Source organism: Acomys minous, assembly GCF_964271855.1.
Source record: "Acomys minous genome assembly, chromosome: 15".
Lineage (NCBI taxonomy): Eukaryota > Metazoa > Chordata > Mammalia > Rodentia > Muridae > Acomys > Acomys minous.
In genome coordinates this window covers 89753986-89781552 of record NC_140497.1, presented here as the reverse complement: position 1 = coordinate 89781552, position 27567 = coordinate 89753986, and the positions used below count along the sequence as shown (strand labels likewise).

General features: G+C 38.4%; 1 protein-coding gene across 10 annotated transcripts in view; it reads left to right on the top strand.

The window, feature by feature from the left end:
* The window catches only part of LOC311584562 (monocarboxylate transporter 2-like), a 205224-nt gene that overhangs the window by 173814 nt on the left and 3843 nt on the right, over positions 1 to 27567 (top strand). For all 10 annotated transcript variants that reach the window (XM_084759013.1, XM_084759008.1, XM_084759011.1 and 7 more), the window contains 2 exons: positions 23094 to 23237; positions 25801 to 26613. In XM_084759013.1, the coding sequence (XP_084615139.1) occupies positions 23094 to 23237; positions 25801 to 26613 (957 nt within the window). The remainder of the gene's footprint in view (positions 1 to 23093; positions 23238 to 25800; positions 26614 to 27567) is intronic.

The following is a 27567-nucleotide window of genomic DNA, read 5'->3' as shown; positions in this document are numbered from 1 at the left end:
ACACGTGGATGGTATTGAAAGGAACACTGTAGTCCTGGTGATTGCTAGACTTGTACAAAGTGCAGGAAGCTTCCCTTTCTTGCTTTATTTACAGATGAGGGGAGTGAGAGGCTGCAGAGGGGGCAGTGTGGACAGAGTGCACTCCCACCGCCCTGACTTTCCACATTTGCAGCGCTGTGCAGCATGGTGTTCAGAGTCACCTTTTCTTGGTGATTGAGTATCCATTTTTCTTAATAAAAATAGTATGTTGGCAGGGAAGAGGATAGCAAATATTTTAGAGAAGGACCCTTTTGTTTGCATGCATAATTATTTCCCAGCACAGCAAAAGAGGTAGATGAATAATTAAATAACAATTATTATTAGAAAAGATTTTCCTAAGAGAAACTTATTTCTCCACAAACTTCTTGTATGTGTCAAGGATTTCTAAACTGCTTAATTATCCTCTAAGATATGAGAGAATTTTTTTGAAAATTGCACTAATGAAATAGAATCTAATAGTAACTATCATCATTATCTTACTTGGTGAATGCTATGCACTTTTACTTTTCAGCATACTTAGGTTTTAAAAATATGAACAGTTATCAACATCACCCTCCTTAGTATTCTTTCACCAAGCTCCTCATTTTTTGTACTTTACAAACCCCCATAAATCAGCCCCATAACCAGTTACACATCTCACTTGTTTTTCCCTGAACAGCCTTCTACATGCTATTGTTGTAATTTATCTTTTGAGTGTTGACAGCTTACCTGGCACTGTTCAAAGCATAACATCTCTCTTAAAACCGCATTGTTTAGCATGGTCTCAGTACACTAGAGAATGAACTCCTGCTGTGCTCACCCACTTCAGCCCAGCTCAGTGTTAGGGAGTGCTGGAAATGACCACCAAGTACTGAGTTCAGAAGGGGTTCGAATTCTGGTTTCATCTCCCTCTGACCGAGTTTATACTTTTCTCTGCTAAAATGGAGCCAGGAATCAGTGCAGCTAATTTTAAGATGCTGACAGCATTCATTACAAAGTTACCATGAGGCATTTGAAGAGCTTAATAAATAATAATATACATAATATTCACATAACCAAAGAATGTGCATTGAATCAAGCATTGTTTTAAAATCTTTTGAAAACACAGAGTATTTAAATTTTGCAGTTGTAAATTAATAAGTGCCTTAAATTTATTATATATTTTTTCAAGTTGATGTTCTGTATTAGATTAGGAAGAATAAGGGCCAGCAAGATGCCTATGTGAGTAAAGGCTCTTACTGTCAAGACTACATACTTTAGTTTGATCCTTGGTATCCACATGGTAGGAGAAAATGTATTCTTGAAAGTTATCCTCTGTCTACCATATGTATGGTGTGGTGCACGCGCACGCACACACACACACACACACACACACACACACACACACACACACATGAGAACATAAATAAAATTGTAGTTTTTAATATAAAAAGAATAGAAAATGGATCCCAAGGGACTGAAGGAAATGGAAGCTGTTTGTTTAGTACAACTTTAACATTGTCCTCACTGCCCTTGGATATTAATTATGTGATCTGGGTTTTGGTCTCCGTTCACTGTGAGCCTATAATTGAACAGCACTGAACATTAAAGGGTATATGGGATGATTTGACAGGAGGAAAGAGAAGAGGGGTCAATGTAATTATAATCTCAAAAAACCAAAACAAAACAAATAACACAAAAAAAATGTTTCAGAGGCCCAAGTATTCTAATTGTTGATGTGGGATCCCCTGTCATTTTGCTGTCAGAGATGCTACTTCCTGGATTGTCCTTTATTCCGTATTGAGCATAGAGATTATATATGGTACATTGCTTTGAAATAAGGTGATGGCATGATTTTTTTTTTATTTTCATGACAGGGTTTCTCTGTGTAGCCTTGACTGTACTAGACTGTACTAGACTTGCCGTGTAGACCAGGCTGGCCTCGAACTCTCAGCAATCTACCTGACTCTGCCTCCCAAGTGCTGGGATTAAAGGTGTGCGCCTTTTAATTAAAGGTGATGCCATGGTTTATGATTTTTCTCTCTACATAATCAGATTAGGAATATACAAAGCCATGTAGAATTTAGAGGGCTTCCTGTACTCTCTAAGTCTCATTAAGCTAATTTACTCATGTATAAATAAGGGAGTGCTCATTAGCAGAGGCTTGTCAGCAACTCTCTTGTCCAGTCTGGTAGTAACGTCACAAAACAGACATGGGACAACTGTAGCAGGACCAGACTTCTGTTACCCAGAACAAAGCAAAAGTGGATCTACCTCTCACAGGGAAGGAATAAGCTGCACGTTAAAATACAGTTAAGCATCTAGTCTGGAAATCTGGCTTAGTCCTTGATGCTCAATCTACTGTTTCAAACGGGTTCTGTTTAGGTGGGCATTGAAGCAGTGAGTGTCCTGCTATGTCAATTATAGAGGAAGAAGTGTGAGAAATCTGAAAGTGTGGGAAAATGCAATTATTTAAGAACCTGCACTTCCTATTTACTCAAGTAATGAATTTTATTCCTTCTCACGTTTCTGAAGTGGTTGAAGACCAGATAGTTTAGTCTTACAATTACTCTTAGTTATGTAGGGATTAAAACTTTTTAAGTCTGAGAGATGTTTTAAGTTGGTAGAGATTAGATAGGATAGATATTGATTTACACTCAGTATTTTTAGACTCACCAAGATAGGAAAGATGTTTTCTTCAAGGCTGCCAAATGCAAATAGCCAAAACACTATGAAAGTAACATTTATATAATTCCTGAATGTTTCATGGCTCTTCTTGCTGTAGGTAGTTTACTGTATATATGTATAGTAATATAAATGTATATGTAAAAATTAAAAATTAAAAATAAATTTTGAAAAAGAAGCATACAGCAATATCAATATACCGTTGAGTCTCCATAGAAGTCTGAGGTTCTGAAATCTAGACACCTGTTAAGGTTGCTTAGTGATCCTATCTATGGAGCAGTTTGCAGGGTCAAAGTAGAGACAGCCCCTAAGCTTTCCCAGGGCTTCATGCTTTTCTGTGAACAGAGAGCAGAGTAAATGAGTCAAGTACTATTTCAAAGAAGCATTGCCAAGGGTCAGCCATCCAGTTTCACTTTGTCAGGAGAGGGGAAAGTGGATCTCGATGACCCTAGAGGGACGTTGTAGAATCTGTGTGGAGTCCTCGGTGAGGATGGAGAAGTGAGGGATGAAATACAAGCGCAGAATCCCAGCTGGTGAATGGGGTGGTAGCTGGCATTTAAAGTCGGGTAGCAAAAGAGCATCCTAAATAATCTGAGAGTGCACCAACCATTTAAAGTGGAGTAGGAAAAGAGAAACCTAAACATGCTGAAAGTGCACCAACATCTTAAAACAGGAAAATATTAGAGCGTTTTCCTACCTCCATATTGTTTGGAATTGCTTTTACAACTTGCCGTAGTGTTCATCCTCAAAGTCACTTCTATCAGTTGAATATGGCAAAATCCTTTTAGGCTTTACGTTACTAAAAGTTCCATGGAGGGTTAAATCAAGCCCCATGAGTCCCCAGATCCTGACAAATTCTTATTAGCTGTGCTTCTGTGTAAATGAGATAATTAATATTGTGATTGCCCTCTCTTGCCTAAATTTATTTCTTTTTATTTTTGAACTTACTCTTAAAACCTGCAGACTTTATGTAAATACTTGGCATCCACAGACACTGACAGGAATTTTTGAGTACGCTATCATGTTCATGCCCAAATGGGACTTTCTCCATCCAATACGCTCTTCTTTGGACCTCTTCCTTCTGCAAGAGGAAGGGAAGCGTCAGTGCTGTGAAGACAGGGCTCTCTCTTCTCTGTGAGTCTTTCCTCCTAGTGCCTTTTCTTTATCAGCAGTGCCTTGTGATTCCCATATCACCAACTACCCTGCATTTCATGCCTTTGATATAAGTATGTTTTATTGCCCTTAATTATTTACACATAGGAAAAATGAAATTTTTATGAATCACCTTTCTCTACACAAAGTCTAACCCACTCCTATCCCCTTAGTTCCCAAGTGGTTGAAGAGTTGCGAAGATAAAACACTTTACTAATCACATATTTCAGTGGTTTCTCAATGGTTATATAAGAGGAAATGAATCATCTCTTTGTAATCGGACCAGTTTTGTTAATACCCATCTTAGATCGAAGTCATTTGTCACTTAAAATTGGACTCTTAAAAAAATGCAGATTGACAGTTCAAGACAAGTTAAACCCAGCATTCAAATAGTCCTAAGAGGCTTGCCAGCAGGTCACCTGACCTCACAAGCTGCATGAAGCCGCCCAGTTGTCTGAGTTAGGAGGAGCTGGAGGAAGGGGATTGTTCTTTCAGGGTATGGAAAAGTACTTTTGTTCAGATGTCCACTAAGCTGCCATGTCTGCTGATGGATCCTGCAGTTCTGCACAGAGACCATGCTACTTCCTGGGGATCTAGGCGTCAAATTTCTAAACAGGGACCTTGCAGCCAGTACTCTAGGAAATACTGAAGTTGTTCCCTTGTAGATATTGCTGCCACACCTCCTCACTTGTGAGATTTCCAGCGGTAAAGGCAAGAGCTACCTCCAGTACCTAGTGCAAGTGTGTGGCTGTCAGTCCCACCTTCCTGTGCTGACCACTTCCTCCTGTAAAACCCATGCACATAGCCAGTCTCATGTCTGATGTCAGACTAAAGTAGTCATGAAGTACAGTGCCTAAAGGGCTGAGCTCCCTGGGTGTCACGTCTTCCCTTCCTTAATACTTTATGTCAGTATGTTGTAAACATTGGGCTAGTGTTCTAATGCAGGTATATATTAAATGAGGCTGCATCCGAACATTGATAGAAAGTAAGATATTAGTAAATAAAGTTATCACATTCATGATTAAGGAAAATTAACTGGGGAGTCATACAACTGGGCAAAAATCCATGTATTAATATCTTTCTCTAATTAATTTTGAGATATATTTAGATTTAAATTGGAATTAATAAAGTCAGAAACTCTCTCCTGAAATACTTACTTTTCAGGTTGGAGTTGTCTAATACTGTTCAATCTACTAAATTATGATTTTAATGGTCAATTCAAAGGAGTTTCATGCTGTTAGAGTGTTTACTCATCCAAAGTTTCTACATATGTCCAGAGACCTCAGCGATCCCATGTTGTTTAACATATTAAATTTCCTCAAGGTTTGGTCCAATGGACAACATCCACACTGGTACTGTCCTACTTTTCTTTATTAATTATTTAACTAGTTCTGCATGTTAAGTTGTAACTCATCCTCATGTAGGCCTACATTTGTACATTGTATTCTTATGTAGATTCAATTTATAAATCAAATAACAAACTATACTAGAACTTACAATTTTCTGCAAATTAAGTTGCAGAAAACAATGATGAATTAAATATATAACATCTATCCACAGACAATGATTCATTTGAGTATTAAATAGCTGACCAGTTTGGGAAGGTTAGGGTCTTCATTTCCCAAATGCAAAACTGAAATTCAAAGGTGAAATGATTGGCAGAGATCTCAGGACCTGCTGTAGAAAAGCAAGCCTGGCAACCTTGCTTGTCATTGGCTCTAAGCATGAGAGTAGAAGGAAAGAGTCCCAGATAAATGCTCATTAACTTTTGCTTTTTACACCAGTGAGTTCACTGGGAACTTAAGCACTTTGGATTTGAAACACACAAATGACATGCTAATCTTAATTCTTTTATGTGATGATCATGTGACTCTTAGGCAAGTAACTTCAGCTCTCTGAGTCCGATTCCTTCATCTGTGACATGCTTATTTGTGTCACTCTTGGCTCTTTCACAAAAGGTCATGTGACCCACACCACAAAGAGAAAGTGCTCTAGAGACGACTGAGTGCTTTTCTAAAATATAAACAAACATTCTGTGCTACCATGGCATTTCATAGCAAGGAATTATGCAGGAAAATATGAAGTCAAATCTTAACTCTACCACAAAGAGTTACATGATTACAGCCAAGTCAACAGCCTCTGAGAATCTGTGTATCCACTATAAAACAGGGAGTTGGGTCATATTTATGTCATTAAAACATTGGGATGTGTGGACTGCAGGCTGTGAGAGGTCAAATAAAAAGAACAAAAGTATGGAAGTCTTCAAACACTGAAAGTGGGTTCAAATAGCTCAGACAGGGAGGGAGCAGGATGAGAGAGGTAGAGGAAATGAAGAGAGGGAGAGAGAGAGAGAGAGAGAGAGAGAGAGAGAGAGAGAGAGAGAGAGAGAGAAGAAGAAGAAGAAGAGCAAAGAGAGAAGGGGAAAGGACAGTGAGATAGAGAAGAGAAGAAAAAAGAGACCGGATGAAGGAGAGAAAGGAAAGGAGAGAGGGAGGAGGAAGAACAAAGAATAGAAGAGGAAGAGAGATTCCTCTTTAGCTTGTAATGTACTTATTTCTATGTCTGTGACAGAGAACACAATTGTTCCTGAATCTCCGTGACTTCTGAGAACAATAGGGCAATGGAAGCGTGTGAGGCCACAGCACAGAGAAGGTCCCGTGGGATGAAAACCCTCCTTCTGACTCTGGATTAGGGCACCTTCTGTACGTGCTGAACTTTCCCTGGGAGTTTCACCCCTTTCTTCCTGTATTTCTTAATTTCCTCAAACCCTTGGGGTGCTTGCTTTTCTACCACCCTATGGGAGCCTTTGTAAGAACTGAAGTGACTTTCGTGCTGACTCAGCCCTTTGTGATAACTGATCACCCCACTCACTCCAGCATGTTAATTTTGTGCCTGAGGCAGATGTAGTTGGATTTCTAGAAGGAGCCATTTTTGGGCTGTGTGCCCTGTCCTTCCAAATCCCAGCTTTACAAATGCGAGTGTGAGTGTGTTATGTAAAGAGCTGACTTTTGTAAGAGGGACCATAAGGGGTGACTTTGACAATGTCGCGAAAAGAAATAATTCATTATAGATATGAGAAAATGTCTTGCAGTTGTCACTGTAAGGAAGACTCATCAAGGGCTCTGAAAAGTGTTCACGCATATCTAAATGGTAACCATGTTTCCTCACTGGATAACTGTTTTGTCTATCTGAACTCAACCCCGACTTTCTGGCCATGTTGGCAATGAACAGAATATTATGAGAGGACTGATTAGTGCCTGAAATAGACGGAAAGTGCTTTAACATTACTGTTATAACACTGTAGATGTGAAAACTTTGCTAATTTATGCCATTAGCAACTCCTCTTTTTGTGTACCTAAACGTAATTCAGATAACCTAAAAATACAATGGTGAAAATAGAATACCCCCATTTCACTAAGTTTATAATCTTAAAATAATTTTCAATTTTTCAAGTACATTCCTGAATTGTTTCTTACCATGCAGCTTGAAGCTTCCATTCCATGACGGCAACTACAGAGCCCACTACGTTTCCTGTATAACTAAATCATCTTCAAAAGAATTTAAAACATGATGCAAAAATGAAGGCAAAATTGTTTTTATAGCTCATGAATATAATTTGAACGCCCCCTTAGTGTCTTGTGATTCAGTATGGAAACAGCTGAGGTATAAATAGCACACTACTCCTGGGCTCCTAAGGAGTCAGTTTGACTTGAGGCATATTTAACTTAGTCCTCAGAGCATAGTTTTTATGTCAGAAGAAAATGTTTTTGCTACTATGAATCCTCAATCCCATTCTCATCACAAGTCTGAGCTATTACATCTCTTCTGAAGTTGGTGTACTTCGCTGAATCAGTGTTATGGGCTGTGGCTGCAGAACATCAATATCCATCCTCAGATGAGAGGTGGTTCAGGTAATGCTTGATGCCTCAGCATCATTTGTAACACAAACGATGGGGAGCTTGTGGCTTAATGGCCACTGATTTATTTTGAATGCGTGATACATTGTATCTATTAGTAGCAAGCCACTTCAGTCCAGTTTGTGAGGAATAGGAGTTCAGTTTGTGGAGGGTTTTATTCCTTAGTATCAGATAGAAGAATATGCCCATTTCAAGAGGAAAAGAAACTGGGAAGAAGTCTGAAGTCACACATGTAATCACATGGGGTAGCACACATATTTACCAATTCTGTGTAATAGTTCTAGTGCCTGATGCACTCTGCTGTGCCTTATCTTGGTTGATCATGGCAGTGCTTCTGAACCACAGCCAACCAACCAACCTTCCCTGCGTTTGCCTTTAGTTAAGCATGTAGTTTCTACTGTTTGTGAAACAGCTGTTTGTTTGTGGTTTTTTTATTTGTTGATTTTGGTGTTTGAGCTGGGCTTTCTCCATAGCCCTCACTGTCCTGGAACTCTTTCTGTAGAGCAGGCTGTCCTTGAGCTCAGAGACCATCCTGACCCTGCCTCCCAAGCGCTGAGATGAAAGGTGTGTGCCACCACCACCTTGCAGGAACACTGTGCTAATAGATACCTATCGTGATCTTTTTCTCCAGAAAGGGTGTACATTGCACTTTATGTAATGGAGACTGCTCTAAGTCTCAGCATCAATATTAGATTAAATTACAGTATTTTGCTTATTGCTTCATTGCATTGTGGAAGACTAATTTGTCCAGCTTATTTGAGTTCTCAGAAGTTATTTTTGCTTAGTGATAGACCTTATAAAACAATCAATGAAGTATCTAAAACCTTAAATCATTTTAGTTTGAACTACAATCTTTGGCATTGGATTATTAACAGGGTTGATGTGATACCCCCTTTGTTGCTATGGCTATAATACAAAAAGATCTGAATGTCTGTATGGAGCAAGAATTTTCTAGTTTTTTCCCCCACGGTGACTTGAGATCTTAAGATACCCATTCTCTAGACGGGTTCCTGTCACAGTGTGCATTTATCCTCGATGCAGAGTTCCTGGCCCTGATACCCAGCAGAACTAGTGGTGCTCTCTAGGCTTCTCCTTCAGGACTGCCTGCTCCTGTATCAGTGCCAGTGTGCGACTGCATTCCCTTCAGGGTCTCCCTGGTCTGTGTGCCACTGCATTCCCTCCAGGGTCTCCCTGGTCTGGGTGCCACTGCATTCCCTCCAGGGTCTCCCTGGTCTGGGTGCCACTGCATTCCCTCCAGGGTCTCCCTAGTCTGTGTGGCTCTGCATTCCCTCCAGGGTCTCCCTGGTCTGTGTGGCCCTGCATTCCCTTCAGGGTCTCCCTAGTCTGTGTGCCACTGCATTCCCTCCAGGGTCTCCCTGGTCTGTGTGGCCCTGCATTCCCTCCAGGGTCTCCCTAGTCTGTGTGGCCACTGCATTCCTTCCAGGGTTTCCCTGGTCTGTGTGGCCCTGCATTCCTTCCAGGGTTTCCCTGGTCTGGGTGCCACTGCATTTCCTCCAGCGTCTCCCTGGTCTGGCTTGTCTTCTGTAAGTCAATGCTCTATCTTATAGTGTACACAGCACAAAGAGCTTTTAGATTGAAGAAATGTGAAAAGCTTTGCCATATCGTATGTGATAATGACCACCATTCCTAGATTTCAATTCATTATTTGTGTGTTTATTTAAGAACTGGAAAGGGGAAAGCCCACGAGGCTGCAACCATACACAAAGAACTAAGGGCAACAAAGGAAAACTGGAAGCAGGAGAGGTGATCTTCCTCCACAGAGGTCAGCCCTGAAGGCATACATACAAGTAGCCTTATAGTGACTGAGCTGGTTATATTTAGGAATATGTATGAATATATGCATATGTATTAACAATTAGGGGAAAAAAGAGGCCAGTGTTCCCTTCCCTCCACTGGGGAGACAGATGCAGAAAATCAAGGTCAAGCAATGGGCTGAGCTCAGGAAGTGTTGTGGAAGAGTGGGAGAAAGGATAGAGGGAGCCTAAAGAGGTCAAAGGCACCACAGGAAGACCTACAGAGTAATCAAACCTGCGCCATAGGGGCTCACAAGACCGAATCACTCACCAAAGAGCATGCATGGATTGAACCTAGACTTTCTACACATGTGTAGCAGATGTGCAGCTTGCTTATCATATAGGTCCCTAAAATTAGGAGTAAGGGCTGTCTCTGACTCTGTTACCTGCCTCTGGGTCACTTTCCCCTAAGTGGGCTGCTGTGTCAGTCCCTCCTAAGAGAGGATGTGCTTAAGTCCTGCAGTGACTTGAGATGCCAGGGTGGATTTTTATCAATGAGAGCCTCCTCTTCTCTGGGAGGAAGGAGCAGGGGCAATGGGAGGAGGGTGTGTGAGGTTAGATCAGGATGGAAAGCGATTAAATAAATAAATAGAGAAAATAGGGGCCATAAATCAGAAGGAGAGTTGGGAGAGAAGAAAGGCAATAGAGAAATGTAATTATATTATAATCTCAAAGCTCTAAAATAGACTATGTCTTTTTAAAAAAAGAATAATGTCAAATTATATTCTCACAGAACCACCAGATTGACCATTTTTCTTATGATTTATTCCAGAGATACTGGGTTTATGAAATGTGTCCACATCAACCCAAGAGCGTCTATCTGACCTGTCCTACTTTGTACACTACACTAAGAAGAGCTCAGTTAACAAAAGGGCACACACAGAGTACTGTGAATTGTTATTATCAGCCTCATCTGTTTTACATATTCAGGTGACCTGGGAGGTCATGCTGAGGTGTGAAATCCTGCAGAGTGTTTCTCAGTCTTTTTAATTTGTTTATTTATTCACCTTACATCCAGATCATAGCCCCTCCCTCCTCTCTTCCCAGTCCCACCCTGCCTCCTTTCCCAACCCCCTACCCTATTCCTTGGAAAGGGGAGCCCAACTAACACCCCCCCCCCCCCCCGCAGCTCATTAAGTTACATCAGGGCTGAGCACTTCCTCTTCCACTGTGGCCTGGTGAGGCAGCCATGCCAGAGGGGAGTGATCGAAAAGCAGACAGTAGAGTCCTTGTTAGAGTCAGCCCAGGGTCCTCTTACTGCATGAGGTCTGAGCTGCCCATTGGCTACCTCTGTGTAGGGGTCGAGGAACAGCCCACGCATGGTCCTTGCTTGGTGCTTCAGTCTCCTCTTCAGTGCTCCTCTTGACCCTGATAGGTTGGCACAGTTGGGCTTCTTGCAGAGCACCTGTTGCCTCTAGGTCCCTCTATCCTTCCCCCACTTTTCCACAAGACTCCCTAGCTCTGCTCAGTGTTTGGCTGTGGGTCTCTGTATCCGGATTTGCCGCTTCTCAGTCTTAGTCTGGCTTGGGTTGGTAGGACTCTGAGGAATCCTGAGGGTTTGCTCCATCTAGTGGAAGTAGTTCTTCATCGTGGGTAATGCCTTCACCAAGTAAACAGCCTGGGTAAAGTGATTTACTCAGTGAGACAGAGTAGAAATAAGGGTTCATGGAAATTTGAAGAGATCTTAAGGGGTGAGAGAGTGTTTTTGCCTGGAATTGACATGACTTATTTACGAACTACACAGGATCCCTGAGCAGCCAGTAGACAAGATCTCTCACAAAGACAGTCGATGGTAAATTTTGATGATTGATTTTTATTTTAGCCAGAACTTTTAAAAGATTACGTATTAACATCAGATGGTGAAACTGGTGCTGAGCAGTAACTTGTGGCCTCGTCAGGGAGGCCAATGGAAGCACATGGAGCTGGTAACATAACAAAGAACGTATTGCAACTGGACTGTTATCACAGTTGCAAGGGGAGGTTAGTCAACAGTAGGAAGCACGGCTCTTTGAAAACAAATGTGGAATTACAGTGTTTCTCAAGCACTGTCACTCTCTTCGCTCTTATATCTGGTGAAAGACACCTGGCTCTTCTGGCTCTATTTCTCAAAGGCAGACAAGGATGGTACTAGTCAAAGAGGCCATATTATTTCTGATTAACATGGCAGTGGGTCCTGTGCTTCTTAAAAGCTCTGGATCATTTCTTTATAGCCATCTCTTTCCTCACCTCTTCATGTGTCCTGCGGGTTTAAAGTTAGGATGACTTACTCATTTCTCAAACAGTTCTTACTGCATGTTTTTAAAATCTATTTACCAAGTACAAACTCTGACAAAGGTCGCACTTCTGTTCTTGTTCTTAAACTATAGGGGGTCTGGCATGCATCCTACCCTTTGTTGCTACCTCAACCTTTTCCTTGGCGCTATCTTACTGAGGACAGCTGGTAGTCTTAGAGGCATACACTGTAGTCTTGCCTCTGAGGAAGGAAGGGGCTGACAACTGGCCACAGGCAAAAGGCCAGTGAACACTGAGCTTACACTCTAAGAATTGTGACCTTTAAGTGCAAAAGAATATGTTGAGGGTGTCAAATGCTTGTTAGAGACATCTGTGTCCAGGGCACCTCCAAAGAGTGTACTGCACAAAGGGGATGGTGTTGTAATGCTTTGAAAACCTTTTGTGTTTGCAAGTGGGCTTCAAGGAAGTGAACACTCTTCAGAGCTAGGCTAGAACCTTCTCATCATAGCACTTTTCTCTAGGTAATCCTTAGAAATAATAGCTTTACTATGATATCTTGTAGATGCTTATTAAAAATAAGGCAAAAAGAAGAAGGGAGGGCTCAGTGGTTAAGAGCACTGGCTGCTCTTCCAGAGAACCTGACTTCCACATGACAGCTCACAGATGCTCAGTTATAGGGATCTACTGCCCTCTTTTGGCTTCCACAGGCAACAGTCATGCATGCAAATTGATGGATAGACATACATACAGGCAAAACACTCATACACATAAAATAACTATTTTTTTCTAATCTGGAAAATTAAGTCTGGAAATACAGTGAAGTGCTCCATTTCTTCAGAAGGAAGCTCAGCATATGCTTTCCTTAGGCTCACATGCTAGTGCAGCCATAATGTTTAGTTACTAGGTTCCTTTTCATTCAGTCTTAGAGCTCTTGCAGGAAGCAGCAAGGCATTGACTTGAACCCGTGGGGGCTCCTGAGGCCAGTCGGGAACTGTGAGAAGTAACTTTACACTATTGATTTGTTGGTTTACAGTTAATTTTAGGATGAAGAGGAAAGAAGAGACTTAATGTTCAGATTGCTGCTGGCTATTCCTTCATGGGCCAACGGCCCACATAGAAAGGAAGTGAGAAATCACTAGGAAGGAATCAACAGAGATTTGTAATAAAAAATAGGAATTAAATCATGGAAACTTTGCTAAAGATATTTGATGAGACACTAGGGAGACATTTAAAATAATCAAGAGGTTACAGAAGTTATCACAATCTGAGAAAACAAAAGAAAGTGGGGGAGGAGGAGTGAAAGAAAAAACAAAACAAAAGGAAGAACAAATATTCCTGCAGAAAACATTCAGTGCTATTTATCAGTGAGATTCTCCTGAGATCCTTCAGGCTGTGCTAAGTATAAGAATGGATAGCTGTGATGTTGAGCCTCCAGCAATGTCTATATCAAAGATAAGTACAATTGGATATTCCCTTTCCTTCAGTATGTCTTGCATATCTGTGCAAATCCACGCACCATTAATTACCTTCATAATTTCCAAGGTTTAGTTTTATTTGGTGAGTACGGTGACAGAGTATGGAGTTCCAGAAAAGATCTCTCCCCACATGGGAAGTCGTGTGTATCTGAATATTATCTAAGTAGAAGATTTGGTGCACAGAAACTGTCTTATAAAGGAGCCATATCTGGATGAAAGAGTAATTCCTGTGGTTCCACAAGAGCCCCTATGGATGCCAGTTGTTCAAGTATCTCACTGTGTTCTTTCAGTAGTAACTAGCAACGCTGAAGTACTAAGAGAAAATTGGAATGTTTAAACTAAAAGGGGAAAGATTTTTAAACTATAGGAGAATCAGAAAGATGAGGATTGGCTTCAGTTCAAGTCTGTCCTGGGTTCCATAGTGAGTTCTAGGCTAACCTGAAAAAGAAATAGAGAGCAACAAAAAATGAATGTGCTAGTTTATTTTTAGTCATGATAGAATTCTACAGGAACTCCCTATCTGCATCTAAACCATGCAGAAAATAATTGTGTTTTCCCTTCAAAGAATATTGATAAGGCACATAATGGCATTTCTTATGGATGAGGAGGCCCTTGACGTCTCATCCCCCTGGGCTCCCCACATCCAAGGAGAGCAGTACTGAGTGTGATTCCTCTAAGAAATAATGAATAGTCTGCTGCTAGGGAATACACAGACAAACATATGTGTATATACATATGACATTAGAACAATATGAAAGGAAGACTCTAAAATTACTATTTAAACAGAAAATACACAATTGTTATACTGCATTGTAAGAAATTTAACAAATTGTGCATTTAAACAAGCCAGTAATTAAATAACCATAGGGATAAAACAAATTATCATTAAATCAATGATTTAAATTATATTAGCACATGTTTAGAATTTGTGATCTTGTCCCTTCTTAGTGACTAAATGGAACAAAATATAGAAAGACAAAGTGTAGAAGTCAGACATCTGAAAGAAGCGGGGTACAGTGCTTGGGTTATTTAAAGCATATGCAGATTAGAAGCATTAGCATTCCTTCAGTGTGACAGTCTTGAAATATTTGGGTTAGTAAACATACTACATACTTTATACATGTGCTTTGCTATTTGTAGTGGACCATATACAATCTAATTGACTTTGGCACTCCTTCTAATAACCAGTTTTATAGCAACTACAGAAAAGAATAATTCACCTTAATTCCTTGGTAACATTTGAAGAGCCAATCTCAGGTAACATACCCTTGCTACAATAAAAGGAAGTTTTTGATAATGGCCTTAGAAAATTAGAGGGAGGAAAATTTGTAGTTAGATTGGATTTTTGTCTAAAGAGTATTGTTTCCTGTGTGTGTGAGTGTTATGTTTTCATGTACCACATACTTTACAAAGGAAGGGTAGAACTGCCTGCTTTAGTTTTATGACTGTTGAAATGAAACCAACACCAGGCTACACTCTGCAAGAAGAGACTCTTCACCCCATATAATTGTTGCAGAGTATCAGTTCATTCGCTGTAATCTATAGCTAATGGCATACAACAATATTGATTAAGACAATAAAGCTAGGAGAATTGGGATATTCAACAGGGAATGAAATTAGTCTCTAATGACTATTCTGTGTATGGGTGCATGATGCAGATCTTAAAATCAGCAACCGCTGTCTATTTCTAGATATCACAAATTTTAACACTTTTCCTAACTGATAATCATCCATCCTCTTTCAGTGCACAGCCACATCTCGGTGCCTCTCTATTTTAAGATAGGCCTGTAATTCACACTGGGTTGGGTTTTTAATGTCCTTCACTGGAAAAAATGAAAACATATTTATTTATCATAGTGCTATAAGATCACATTTAATCATTTCCTCTTGTTCTTTTCTAGCCTTGTTGCGACTTAAAACAACAAGACTGTCAGCTTGTCTACAATATGACAGGGAATTGTTTGAGGGTCATTCTGTCTTTACTGTAACACTTCTAGACAGTTGTCTTTTGTGTATTTAAGGAAAACTTTTGTACAATCTCAACCAGACATCTATTAATCCACTGTGTGTTAATTGTTAATTGTGTATATTTAGTGTGACTCTAAGCCAGTAAAATTAACTTTTCTTTTCCAAGAATCATAAAACCAAACAAGCATCCTACAGCACATATGAAAAACTATGAAGGGATATCTAGGCATTATTAAATCACACTATCATCCCATCTACAAATCTACTTCCTGTCTGTTAAGACCAAATCTTCACATTAGAGTACCAGAAACGTTTGCAGTTCTTTAAATCAGTATGTTTTTTATTGTTCATGGAATAAAATTTGAATCACATCCATGGACCTCCTCTTCTTTTAAAAATATTTTTACATATACATTTATATCATTACACATATATGCAATAAACTACCTATAGCAAGAACCATGACACAATCAGGAATTATATAAAGGTTATATTCTTAGTGTTTTGGCTATTTGTATGTGGCAGTCTTGAAAAATACATCTTTACTACCCTGGTGCATCTAGAATTCTGAATGTAAATCACTCTCCATCACATCTTGTCATTATTAACTTTTTTTTTGTCATTATTAACTTAAAACACCTATCTAGACCTAAAAGCATCTTAACCCCTAAACAACTAAACTTCATTGTAAAACTAAAATACCTCGCATTCAACCCTATCAGAGACTTGAGAAGGAATAAACTTGATTATCTGAGTATGTCAGGAGTACAGGTTAGTAGCTCTCCAAATGAGAAGATGATAGAGGCAGTTTGCTATCTGAATAGTCACCCAGAACTCTGATATTGGAGCATCTTCATCCTTCAGGTTCAATATATCTGACAGAAATATTTGTCAGGCAGGAATTATTGAGGACTTGCTTCCACTGTTTCTTAACTGGCTCTTGATTGTAGATAGGAATACAAGCAAGCAACTGAGGCATTTCCTTCAAGTTTTACTTTGTAGATTACTCGCACTTTTTTTTATCATTTGCTTTTAGACAATAAGCACTTACGTAAAAAGCCAGTCCAGATGTTATGGCCCTTAAAACACCTGTATTAGGAAAGTGGACACCGGAATGTTTTTGGAGTTTGATGCTTGGTTAGTATTCTCAAATCAGTTTGCTCCAGGTTCAGTGACGGACCCTATCTCAAAAGCTAGAGCAGAGAACAATTGAAGAAGGCATCTGACGTCAGCCTCTGACCTTCACATGCACAAGTTTATGCACATGAGCACATTGTAGATAGGTACTTTCAGGTATACACACACACACACACACACACACACACACACACACACCATACATTACACACACACACACAGATACATTACACACACGCACAGTAGGCTAACTAGTGTCCTCATCATTAATTATATATTGGGTAAATAATGTATATGGATTGTTTTATTAGATATTAAACTGGGAGGACTGTAAAGAGCTAGTCCAATACTTTAGCTACTTTATCCACTCTAAAACATTCACCTGTCTTAGAATTAAAATGTTGAACTGAAGGCACTCTGTAAGATGTGCCACACTTAGATTTATTGACTGAGTATTTGAAGTTCTTGATGGGCACAGCCATCAAAATAACAGAAAAATTGGAGTGAATTTTACAGAACTGGAATGATTTATTGTAAAATGTGTGGTTATAATATTTAGGGGTTTGGTTTGAATTTCATAGCATTACAAACATTTGTTCCTTCAGGTTCTGGCAATGGGTTCCTGATTCCTGGAGCATTTTGATGTATAAGCTTTCTGCTCATGCTCTGCATGTGGTTCATTGTTTGTGTTGTCACTTGTGAGATCTGACTAGCCTTGGCTTCCCTTCCAGTAATCTACAACTACTACAGAACACAGTACTTCACCTTTACTCCTGGTGTTGTTTGAAGCATTTACTGATTTTGTTATTACTTTTACCTTTTGACTAGCCAAAAACAAAAAGTTTAATTTTTCCTTTAGTGATCATAACAACAACAAACTTTAGTTCAGTTTAATTTGATTATTAGATTTACTTCTGAAAAATATATGTCTCTACCCCTTCTTCCACAAAGATCCCTGACCATTATGTGCTGCAATATCCAGTTGCATGCAATTAACATTATACAGGCTACACGTACATACATGTATGTATGTATAATGTGTAATATGTGCATATATATGTATATAAAATCAACAATTAAAAAGAGGCCATGTGTTTGAAAGAGAGATAGAAAGAGAGGGGGTAGCACAGGAGGGTTTGGAGGGAGTAAAAGGAAGGGTGAAATGAGTTAATTATATTAAAATATAAAATATAAAAGAATAAAAAGTGACTTTTAACTGCCTGGCATAATGGCACAGGCCTGTAATCCCAGCACTCAGGAGGCAGAGGCAGATGGATATCTGTGAGTTTGAGGCCAGCTTGGTCTACATGGTGAATCCAGGACAGCCAGGGCTGCACGTAAAAACCCTGTCTCAAAAACCACCACCACCAACAACAAAGTGATTTTAAGAAGCAAATCTAGAGCAGTGTATACATTGACAAATGTCTGTCCTCTTTCAGTCCACATTAACTGGGAAAAATATGTGTTCTTCCTAAGAAACAGAAGCAAATGCCTAGAGCCTAGGCAGAGTTCTGTGGGAAACACACCAAAATTTCCAAACAGCTTCATAATAGGTCTTTAGGTTTTTTCCAAATGTTTGTCTATGACATGTCTTGGCATTAAGACTCTGAAAATAAGTTCACAGGTATCTGTGATTATTTTTCTTATTTATTCAATAAAAATGGAATGTTTTCATTTGTAGAAGGAGTAGAGAAAATACTCATATTTCAAATGTACTCTTGCTGGTTCTTACCTGTTTAAAAATTGTTATTTATTATTATTCACTCACATTATATCCTGCTTCTTATTTCCTTGCTCATATCTTCCCATTCCCAACCTCCTTTCCTCTTCTGCCCTATTTCCCTCTCATAGACCTCTGATGGCAAGGTGTAGGAGGTAGGGGACATCTCCCCCATGGTCTGACCACAGCCTATCAGGTCTTGTCAGGATAGCCTGCATCCCCTTCCGTCATGTGCCATCAAGGCATCACCCCTTCCCCAACCAAGGCAAAGTGACCAAATGGCTGGCACCACAGTTCATGTCAAAGGCAGCCCCAGCTCCTCTGTCCCCAGCCCTGCTCTGACCTCTGTGGAGAATGAGCTGTCCATCAGCTATATCTGAACAGGGATCCTTGGTTGGTGCATCAGTTTTTGCAGGCTCCCTCAGGGTCTAGATTCACCAGCCGTGATGGTCTCCTTGTGGAGCTCCTGACCTGACCCCTCCAGGTATTTCTGTCACCCCACTCTTCCACACAACTCTCAGCACTCAGCAGAGAGTTCAGCTGCCAGTCCTAGCATCTGTAAGAGGATTTGATAGATGCATGAGGGGCATCTGGCTACATCTAATCATTGACCTTCCTCTAATCTTATACATGTTGTCAGTATCTTCCTCACCTTTAAGCTGTTTCACACCACGGCTCTATGATATTAGTGGCATCGACAGGCATCAGATTCTCATGAAAACATCTAGAGGTGTATATTATGATTTTCAAAATAATTTTATAGGATCTCCTATACAACTTGTTCCTGTATGAATTACCTTCAAAATTTTACATCCAGGGAAGTGTCTGATCGTGGCATTAAGTCACCAAAGCAGCATAGAATTATTATGCTTCATATAGAAACCCACAGCTAGTATGTAAGAAATACAATCAGAGCTCAGCTAAGAATGAGGCAGAAGTGTGTCTCTTGGGCTGGCCATAGTATTTTCTGCAACACAGCCTATTTTTTCCTCTAAAAATTAATCCAATGAATAGAAAATGTAATATATAAATATAATGTCAAGTGCAGTATTTTATGAACTGCATCACACATGGAAAAGAAGTTCAATCATACCAGCCAGAAAAAGAAAATGACATTTCACAGGAGTGACAGCAGAGAGCTAGAGCTCTCTTTCAAAGCCACTACTTTGAATCCTCTGTTTCTTTATGTATAGCATGGAAATTGTGTATAGTTTCCAAAGCCCAAGAAGACTGTAAGGATTAAATGTACTTTTATATCTAAAGTAATGCTGCAGGTTCACAGGGTCTTTTCATTATTGTATAAGCAGCCATGGCAGCCTTCAAGAGGTGGGATGATTTCCTGCCAGAAAATAATGTGACCTCTAGACACAGGAAATGCTTGATTTTCCTGCTCCTGTATAGAGAACATTAGATGATGCCTGCTGGGAGTGGTCAGTTTTCATTAGATGGTCCAAGCAGGCTGCCTGTGATGCAGTGGATGGGCCTGGAACCATGCACATACTGGTAGCACTAAGTGGACTCAGTTGCTTTAATATAGAATATATGAAATTGGGCAGGAAAAGTAAGAGGTAGGCTATAGAAGGAATTGGAGGGAAGAAGTAAGGTAGTTGAATGGAGCACATCATATTTATGTATAAAATTTTCTTTTTTTCCAAAAATCTTTAGTCTGAATTAATATTTTAGATAAGATGTTAGTTCTTGCACCTTCCTTCTCTTTCCTCACAGAACACAATCAATTGTTTCCTTAAACAGATGTGATAATTAAAAGTAGTGGTCAAATGAATTTATAAATAAAATGTTATGGTAGAAGAGGAAAAAATGAAGAGACATAAAAAATATTTGTCATTTTAGCAAAGCAGAGTCACAAAAATTTCTCACAACCAGGCCAGTGGCAAGGATTGGGATTGATATTTGTAAATAAAAGAAAATAGAAATACATGTATTTTGAAAGTGAACAGTAGATGCTGTTTGGATGTGGACTCATACAACTCTGCAGGTAGGAATGTTTATTATTGATTTAGCTAATAAGCATTATTTATATATGTTATGTATAGAATATCATACTAATAACTATTAGTTGTATTAAACATTGTAATTACATGGATAATATATTGATTTTAAATATTTAGATTTATTGACAAAAGCAAATTTAGTAAGTAAGTAATCATGAAAATAACCAGTCCTATGTCTGGGCAAAAAGACATTTTTGGTTGTGAAACAAATTCATTGTGAATAAAACTCATGTATCATCAGAATGTAAGCTTTTCACATCTTCTTTTTTACTCTTATAAAAAAAAGCAAGCTGATAATATATCAAAGAGCCATGTCCCTAGGTGGTGGCGCTTACTTTCAATGTCAGATGTCTCCTCAAGCTATTATTAAGCAATTTGGGATTGTTTCTATAAAAATATCTTTATTTTGTATCATACCTTTAAGTTCTATTCACAGATCCTACAAATTAGAAAGACTTTAGGAGATCCCTAAATGTTAATAGTAAGAGGTAAAGAGTTTTGCTTATGTCTAAAAAGATCACTGATAAGGTAAATCTCATGGGAATAAAAAAAGATTATATATGATATGAATATACCCATGCAGAATATCATTTAACTAAGGTATGGAGTGTGAAATAAAATTAATGCATTAAGATTGGAAACTTCATTTAAGATTCCTTCTCTACAAAGGAACACCAACATCACTAAGTTTGTTTTCACACTTCTCCTTATTTAATAGCAGCAATGAGAAAGCAATCATTGGGTGAGATTAACTCAACCTAGGGCTATAGATGTATAATTGCTTGACATACATTACATATTAAATTGTGATTTGTGGCTCAAGTTCCTCTTTATATTTGTTAAATTTAGGCAAAGGTCCTTATCAATATAGTAATGAAGTATGTCATTTGTCCATCAGTTACTCAGGCACCTCACCAAAAGTGGAACACAATATATAAGAGCTGAGCGTGTATCAATTTGTTAGTCCTGATAATTGATGAGCACCTTGGATTGTTTCGATTTTCTATTTATCATAATACCTATCATCATTCATAATGCATTTCATTAGTTTCTTTTCTATTGAATATATTGAGGATTGTAATGTGTTTTGCTTATTAGTTTGTTCTTTATGTAAGTCAGCTGGCTTTATTCTGAGAGTTTAGGCAATGAATTTAATTTAGCTGAATTAAGTTGAGTCAGTTAACTAATTTTGAGAAAAGAAACAGAAAAAAAATCCATGAATCATCTGCAACTGAGTTTAATAATTAATGATCACAATTTATTCTGATTGTCTTTTTCTTTTTCACTCAAAACTATTTAATCTAGCTATATGCGTTCCATGGAGGATGCTCATTTTATAATTAAAGGGTCATGTTAAGTATTATATAACATGCAATTCTTTTGTTTTTAGCACATCACTAAGGAAACTTTATCATATTAAGAACACAATTCTGCTACTTTCAACCATCTTAACCATTTATCCTTTACTTTTGTTTCCCAACCCCACTGTTTTGGAATACATGTATTATATTAATTAAGTCTTTTAAAATGTTATCTTTTCTGCTGCTTTTAATACAAGGTTTTATATTGTTTTTGAGTCATCTCACTTGAAAATTACATTGTAACTAATTATACTTGCATGAATGAATGTGGTACAATAGTAACTGAATTTCAATATATGTTAACTTTATCACATCAATATTCTCAAATGCAGCGTGATTGGATGCAAGAAAATTTCAAATTGTCCTACAGGATAAGAATTTATTTTTCTAGACCAAATTTGGACCTCGGTTTTGACCTAATGTGTATTTATTTCCCTTAAAACAGTATCCCTAGTTTCATATGAAATATAATTTTAAGCTATAGATGAGATTTCAAAGGAAATAATTTCTAATTGGGAAGACTGTATAAAACAGACTTTCAGCAAATATGAGTTCGGTTTTTAAGTTACATTTGCATTTTTGCAAGACCAAAAATATTGTCCACTAAAGCAGAACACAATGCTGTAAGGTTTATAACACCTAAGACATGATCTCTGCACATAATTAAATAAATATACATTATTTTAATGACCTTAAGTATTTTTGAGTGTTTATACTTGCATATACATCCACACAAATGCACTGGAAAATATATGTTAAATAAGCTGTGACATTTCTTCCTGAAGCTTCTTAGGTAGGATCGCCTCATCCTGTGGGCAGCTTCATCCAAGAAGCCACCCTCACTCTGTATGGTTTTATGCTGCTGCGTTCAGGGTGTTGTGACAATAGGTCACATAATGAACATTTGAGTGAAGTCAGGATTCATTTTCATATTCTTCAAAATGTGAATTTATGGTCATGGAAATCATAGGATTTAATACAAAGTCCAAGCACGTGTAGCATGATAGCTGTGTTAGTGATGTGTGGTTGCCATGTGGACAGCAACAACCAGCATCTTAAATGAAGGAAGTGGGGGCGTAAAAGACAGCTCAGTCACAGTCATAGGGGAGAGGAGTAAGGGGAAAATGGGAGGAGGGAGGAATGGCAGATTACAAGGGATGGGATAACCATTGAGATGTAATATGAAGAAGTTAATTAAAAAAAAAAAAAGAGAGCTCAGAGGTAGTTCCAGCCCTTGAGAGCCTGACACCTCATTATGACCTCTAAGAGCGGCATATACCGTACATGTGAGTGTTTACATTAAAGTGCACGCATACACAAGATAAAATAAATCCTTTAAAAATAAGTAAAATAAAATAGCTCTCCAGGTGTAAATGTCAATGTTTCTCTCTAGTTCCAGATAATCAGACCTTTGAGACAGGATCACCTTGGCCCAGGAATGCAAAACAAAAGTTAGAAACAGATCAGTCAATGTGGCATATTGGAAAGCCGCAATTATATTATGTAGGGACTTATCCTCCTTGACCACTAAGCTGCAGTTTCTTAGCATTCAGAACAAAGAATATTAAGGATAAACCTTTGACCCCTCTCAACTAGTATGTTTTCATCACTTGTCTACCTCAGGTCCTATCAGTAGTATCTTGGTAAATATGTATGGCAGCCGGCCAGTGGTGATGTGCGGAGGGTTATTATGCTGTATTGGAATGGTCTCAGCTTCTTACAGCAACACTGTGACAGAACTTTACCTCACCGTTGGCTTCCTTACCGGTAAGCCAGTTTCCTTTTTCATATAGACTGTTTGAAAGGGATGAATAAGAAACAATTCTTAACATTCTGTTTGAGTTTGTTTTCTTGAAACAAGTCTATTCTTAGGTGGTACTTTTTAATCTTATGCATTAAAATAGTACCTATGGTAGGACTAAACATTTCACTTTAAGAAATAATTTTTAAAAATTCATTACATGGTTATTTCTGTGTCATCCTACAGATATGGAAACAGAAGCTGCTTGAGTTGTTTTAACTTGGTCACTTTTTACTCCTGAGGGAGTTGTGGTGGTGGTGTGACTACCTCCTGGTGTAACAACTCTATAAAACATATTATTAGTCCTGTTTAGAGTATCTAACTTACCAGTAATAATAAGTTAAAAATAGATAATTTAAGCCAAGTAGATATTTTCAGATAACACTGGTTAAGCATGAACAACAAAAGTCTTGACAAGTTTGTTTTTAGCTCTTGCACATTACATTAGTCTGTCTCTCTCTTAGTGAAGTACTTACAAGCACTCTCGCAGACCTTGAGAATGACAACACTGTGACATCTGAGGGAGTCTCTTTCACTCAAAGCAACGTATACTGTGCAATATTTATATTCCTTATGAATAAATTTCATTTAAAAATCTACATTTCATATTTTAAGAAAAATTGGACTTCAGTCTACTTAAGGCTACATCAACATTTCTTATTTTTGAGTGGAGATCAGTCTACATTTATACTTATTTGTACTTTAATGAAGAAAAACATAGCTTTAGCGGCCAATGAATAGCAGCCATTGTGGTAAATGCCTATAAAACCAGCACTGCGGAAACTGCGACAAGAAATGGTGAGTTCTTTGGTAGTTTGGGCTGCACAGTGAGTTCAAGACCCACCTGGGCTACCTGCTGAGAACAAAGAGCTACAATAATAATGATGATAATTCTTTGCTTTTGTAACCACTCTATGTCCCTCTCACATTTTTGTATGGCAAAACACATTTTTTATATTTTAAATATCAAATCAAAATATTGCATGTCAGAGCTAAGCATTGTTATGAAAAGACTGTCCATATGTCCTGTATACAGATATCCTGATGTTCCTGTATCTCAGCAGAGAAGACAAAGAAGGTGTAGTGTAGTAAAGATGCCATGGTTGTGATGTTCTTGTATTTGAGCTGTCAGTAATTTCACTGCTATTTCAATACAGCTTCATGTGTTTGAGTCTCAGAGGCCTGGTGTTTCTAGAATGAACCACTGTGTGGTGTTTTTAGAGTGGACCGATGTGTTTCACTTTACTTAGTTGGCATAACATCTAAAAGCAAAAAGTCCTCGTCTTTTTTTGTAGGGAGAAAATTAATAAAGATAAATGAAATACAATACCTGGGTCTTAGCTCAGCTCCCTCTGCTTACACACTACCTGCCCACAAAGTGACGAGAATCAGCTAATTATACCCTTTCTACATATCTCAATGATGTGCTTGAGGGAAGGTTGGAAAGGTTGCATCCTGTTTCCCCTAAAGTATGTTTTTGGTTCATTCCACAGCTTTCAGAGAACATTAAATTCAGAAAACATCATCAAGCTGTGGAGTACTTGTACTTAATGCTGTGACCCCAGAAGCTGAGTACTTAACTACTTAGGAATATATGGTTTCCGTTTATCCAAATGAGTAGGATGAAAGATTCTTACCTTAATACTGATTTTTAAAATAGAATAGTACCAACGCTAGTATAGCGAAATAGTTTATTGTAAATTAGTTATATGCCTTTAAAGCATTATTCATCTAGAGTAGAATCATGTCTCGGTGATCTGCAAGATAACTTGTCTCTCAAAGATGGAACCAGCAGGGCCAAGGATCCCATGGTTGGCACTTGTCCTCAATGAATCAAATAAAACTCCTGAAGATAAACTATACTCCAACTCATAAAAGGAAATCATTTTTAATTAGGCCATGTGTAGATCTCTAGACTCTAAATTTAGAATGTGGTGGATGTGCATTGAAATAATGGAATAAATTTATTTCTCAATTTTATTCTTGCACAATATTGAAAGAAATATGTGAACAGGTGGAAGATGGTTAAAATTTTTGATTGTTTTAGTCTGTTTAAAATTTGTTTTACTGTCAGAGCAGAGTAGCCCCAACTTTAAATCTCACCAGAAATAAATGTAGCTGTTTATTTGCATATAAGTACATATGAGAAGGGCATCACTAATTTATCTGTGGAATTATATTATTATGATTTAGGGTTTGTAATTTTGTCTTCACTATAGCCTCTTCTTAGATATTTTTTTCATACCTCAATATTTCCTTATTTCTGCTCCTTGAAACAGAAGACTTTGAAACATTTCTACTATGTTTAGTTATGAAAACCAATTTGGTTCTTTTTTGTACAATTAAAATTCTGTTTATAGTCTTGAAAGATTTCAACTCCCTGCAGGATGTATGATTGTCTTACATTCTATCATGAACATTGTGAGGAAGTTCTTTGGTGAGTGACATAATGTGTTTGTGTTTTCTTTCCCCCTTTGTCATTTTTGTTCTGTTTTGCTGATTTTGTTTTGTTTTTGTTTTCTGTTTCAGGCTTAGGATTAGCATTCAACCTGCAACCAGCCTTAACGATAATCGGACAGTACTTCTATAGGAGAAGACCCATGGCAATTGGCTTAGCCATGACTGGAAGTCCTGTTTTCTTAAGCACCCTGGCTCCTTTCAGTCAGTACCTGTATTACCAATATGGCTGGAGAGGAAGCTTCTTAATTTTGGGAGGCATATTTTTACATAGCTGTTTTGGTGGGTCCCTTATGAGACCAGTTGTGAAAAATCCACGTACTTTAACATCTAATAAAAGTAAGATTGATTCAGGACATCCAAATACGAAGAACGCCAATAAGTTATCACTAGGAGACAGGATTAATATGATGTTAGATTTTAGGCTTTTTAAGCATAGAGGATTTATAATCTACCTATCTGGAAGTATCATTATGTTTCTAGGGTTTTTTGCCCCTGTTTTATTCTTGACTCCATATGCTAAAAACAAAGGAGTGGATGATTATTACTCAGCTTTATTGCTGTCTGTGATGGCTTTTGTCGATATGTTCTCTCGGCCTATTGGAGGATTAATAGCAAACACCAAGTTAATCCGTCCACGGATCCAGTACTATTTCAGCCTTTCAATCCTCTTCACTGGCATATGCCATCTCCTCTGCCCCCTGGCCGACACCTATGCAGCTTTGGTGGTCTACGCTATATTTTTTGGCCTTGGATTTGGAAGCACTTCCTCTGTCCTCTATGAAAGTCTCATGGACCACGTCGGACCTGCCAGGTTTTCCAGTGCTGTGGGACTTGTCACAATCACAGAGTGTGGCCCAGTTCTTATCGGTCCTCCTCTTGCTGGTAAGAATATTTTTCTTTGGTTGGTGCTTCCATCTCTGTAAGCCCCTATGGGTCTATGTTAGTTGACTCTATTGGTCTCCTTGCAGTGCCCCCTACACACATGTAACTGATGGGCAGTTTGATCTTCATGTGGGTGCGCTACTAAGTTGAGTGGGTGCTGGCTATGACATGGCCTCTGTTGCCTGCTTTCAATCACTTTGCCCTGCTCAGGCCACCTGCCCTGCCTCAGTGGAGGAGGAGCAGCTCAGTCCTCACGTGCTGGTGTGGGTTAGTAAGGGAGGGGTGTCCCCACTTTTCTGAAGACAAAGTGAAGAGGAAAGAAGGTGGGAGGGAGGGATTGGGAGGAAGGGGAAGGAGGGGCTATGATAGAGATGTGAATACATAAATTAAAAATAAATGTTAAAAAAGAATCTCATCAATGACAGCAGAATGGATAGCATCAGGATCTGTGAACAGGTACTTTGTTCGTGGTGATTAAGTGCTTTCTTAATTTATTAAATGATTAATGTAAATAACTCGAGTTGCCTAAAAGACTGGAGAGATTTTACACTTGAAATTTTTTATAATTGGGTGGTATAACCCAAAATTTAAGAGCCTGTGATTACAAAGTTATGAACATAAGTTGGATTGATGATGTGTATGATACTTTGGGATTATCATGTATATCAGTTATTTTATGATTTTAAGACTATATACATGTCTAAAGTATGGCTAATATCAGTGAACAGGTAATTGGTTTTCTTACAAAAAATGAGCAAAAATATAACATAATATCCTGAAAGGATTAGAATTTGGATTTTTATGATTACATTAGCTGCCTAAAGTAGATACACTTCATTATCATTGGTGCAGACTAGAGATAAAGGAACATGCATTCCTGTTTAGTTTTTTGAGTAAATAATGTCTGCTACATATTTCTAAATGAGAGATGAGATGTAGTTTTCCTGATCTGAA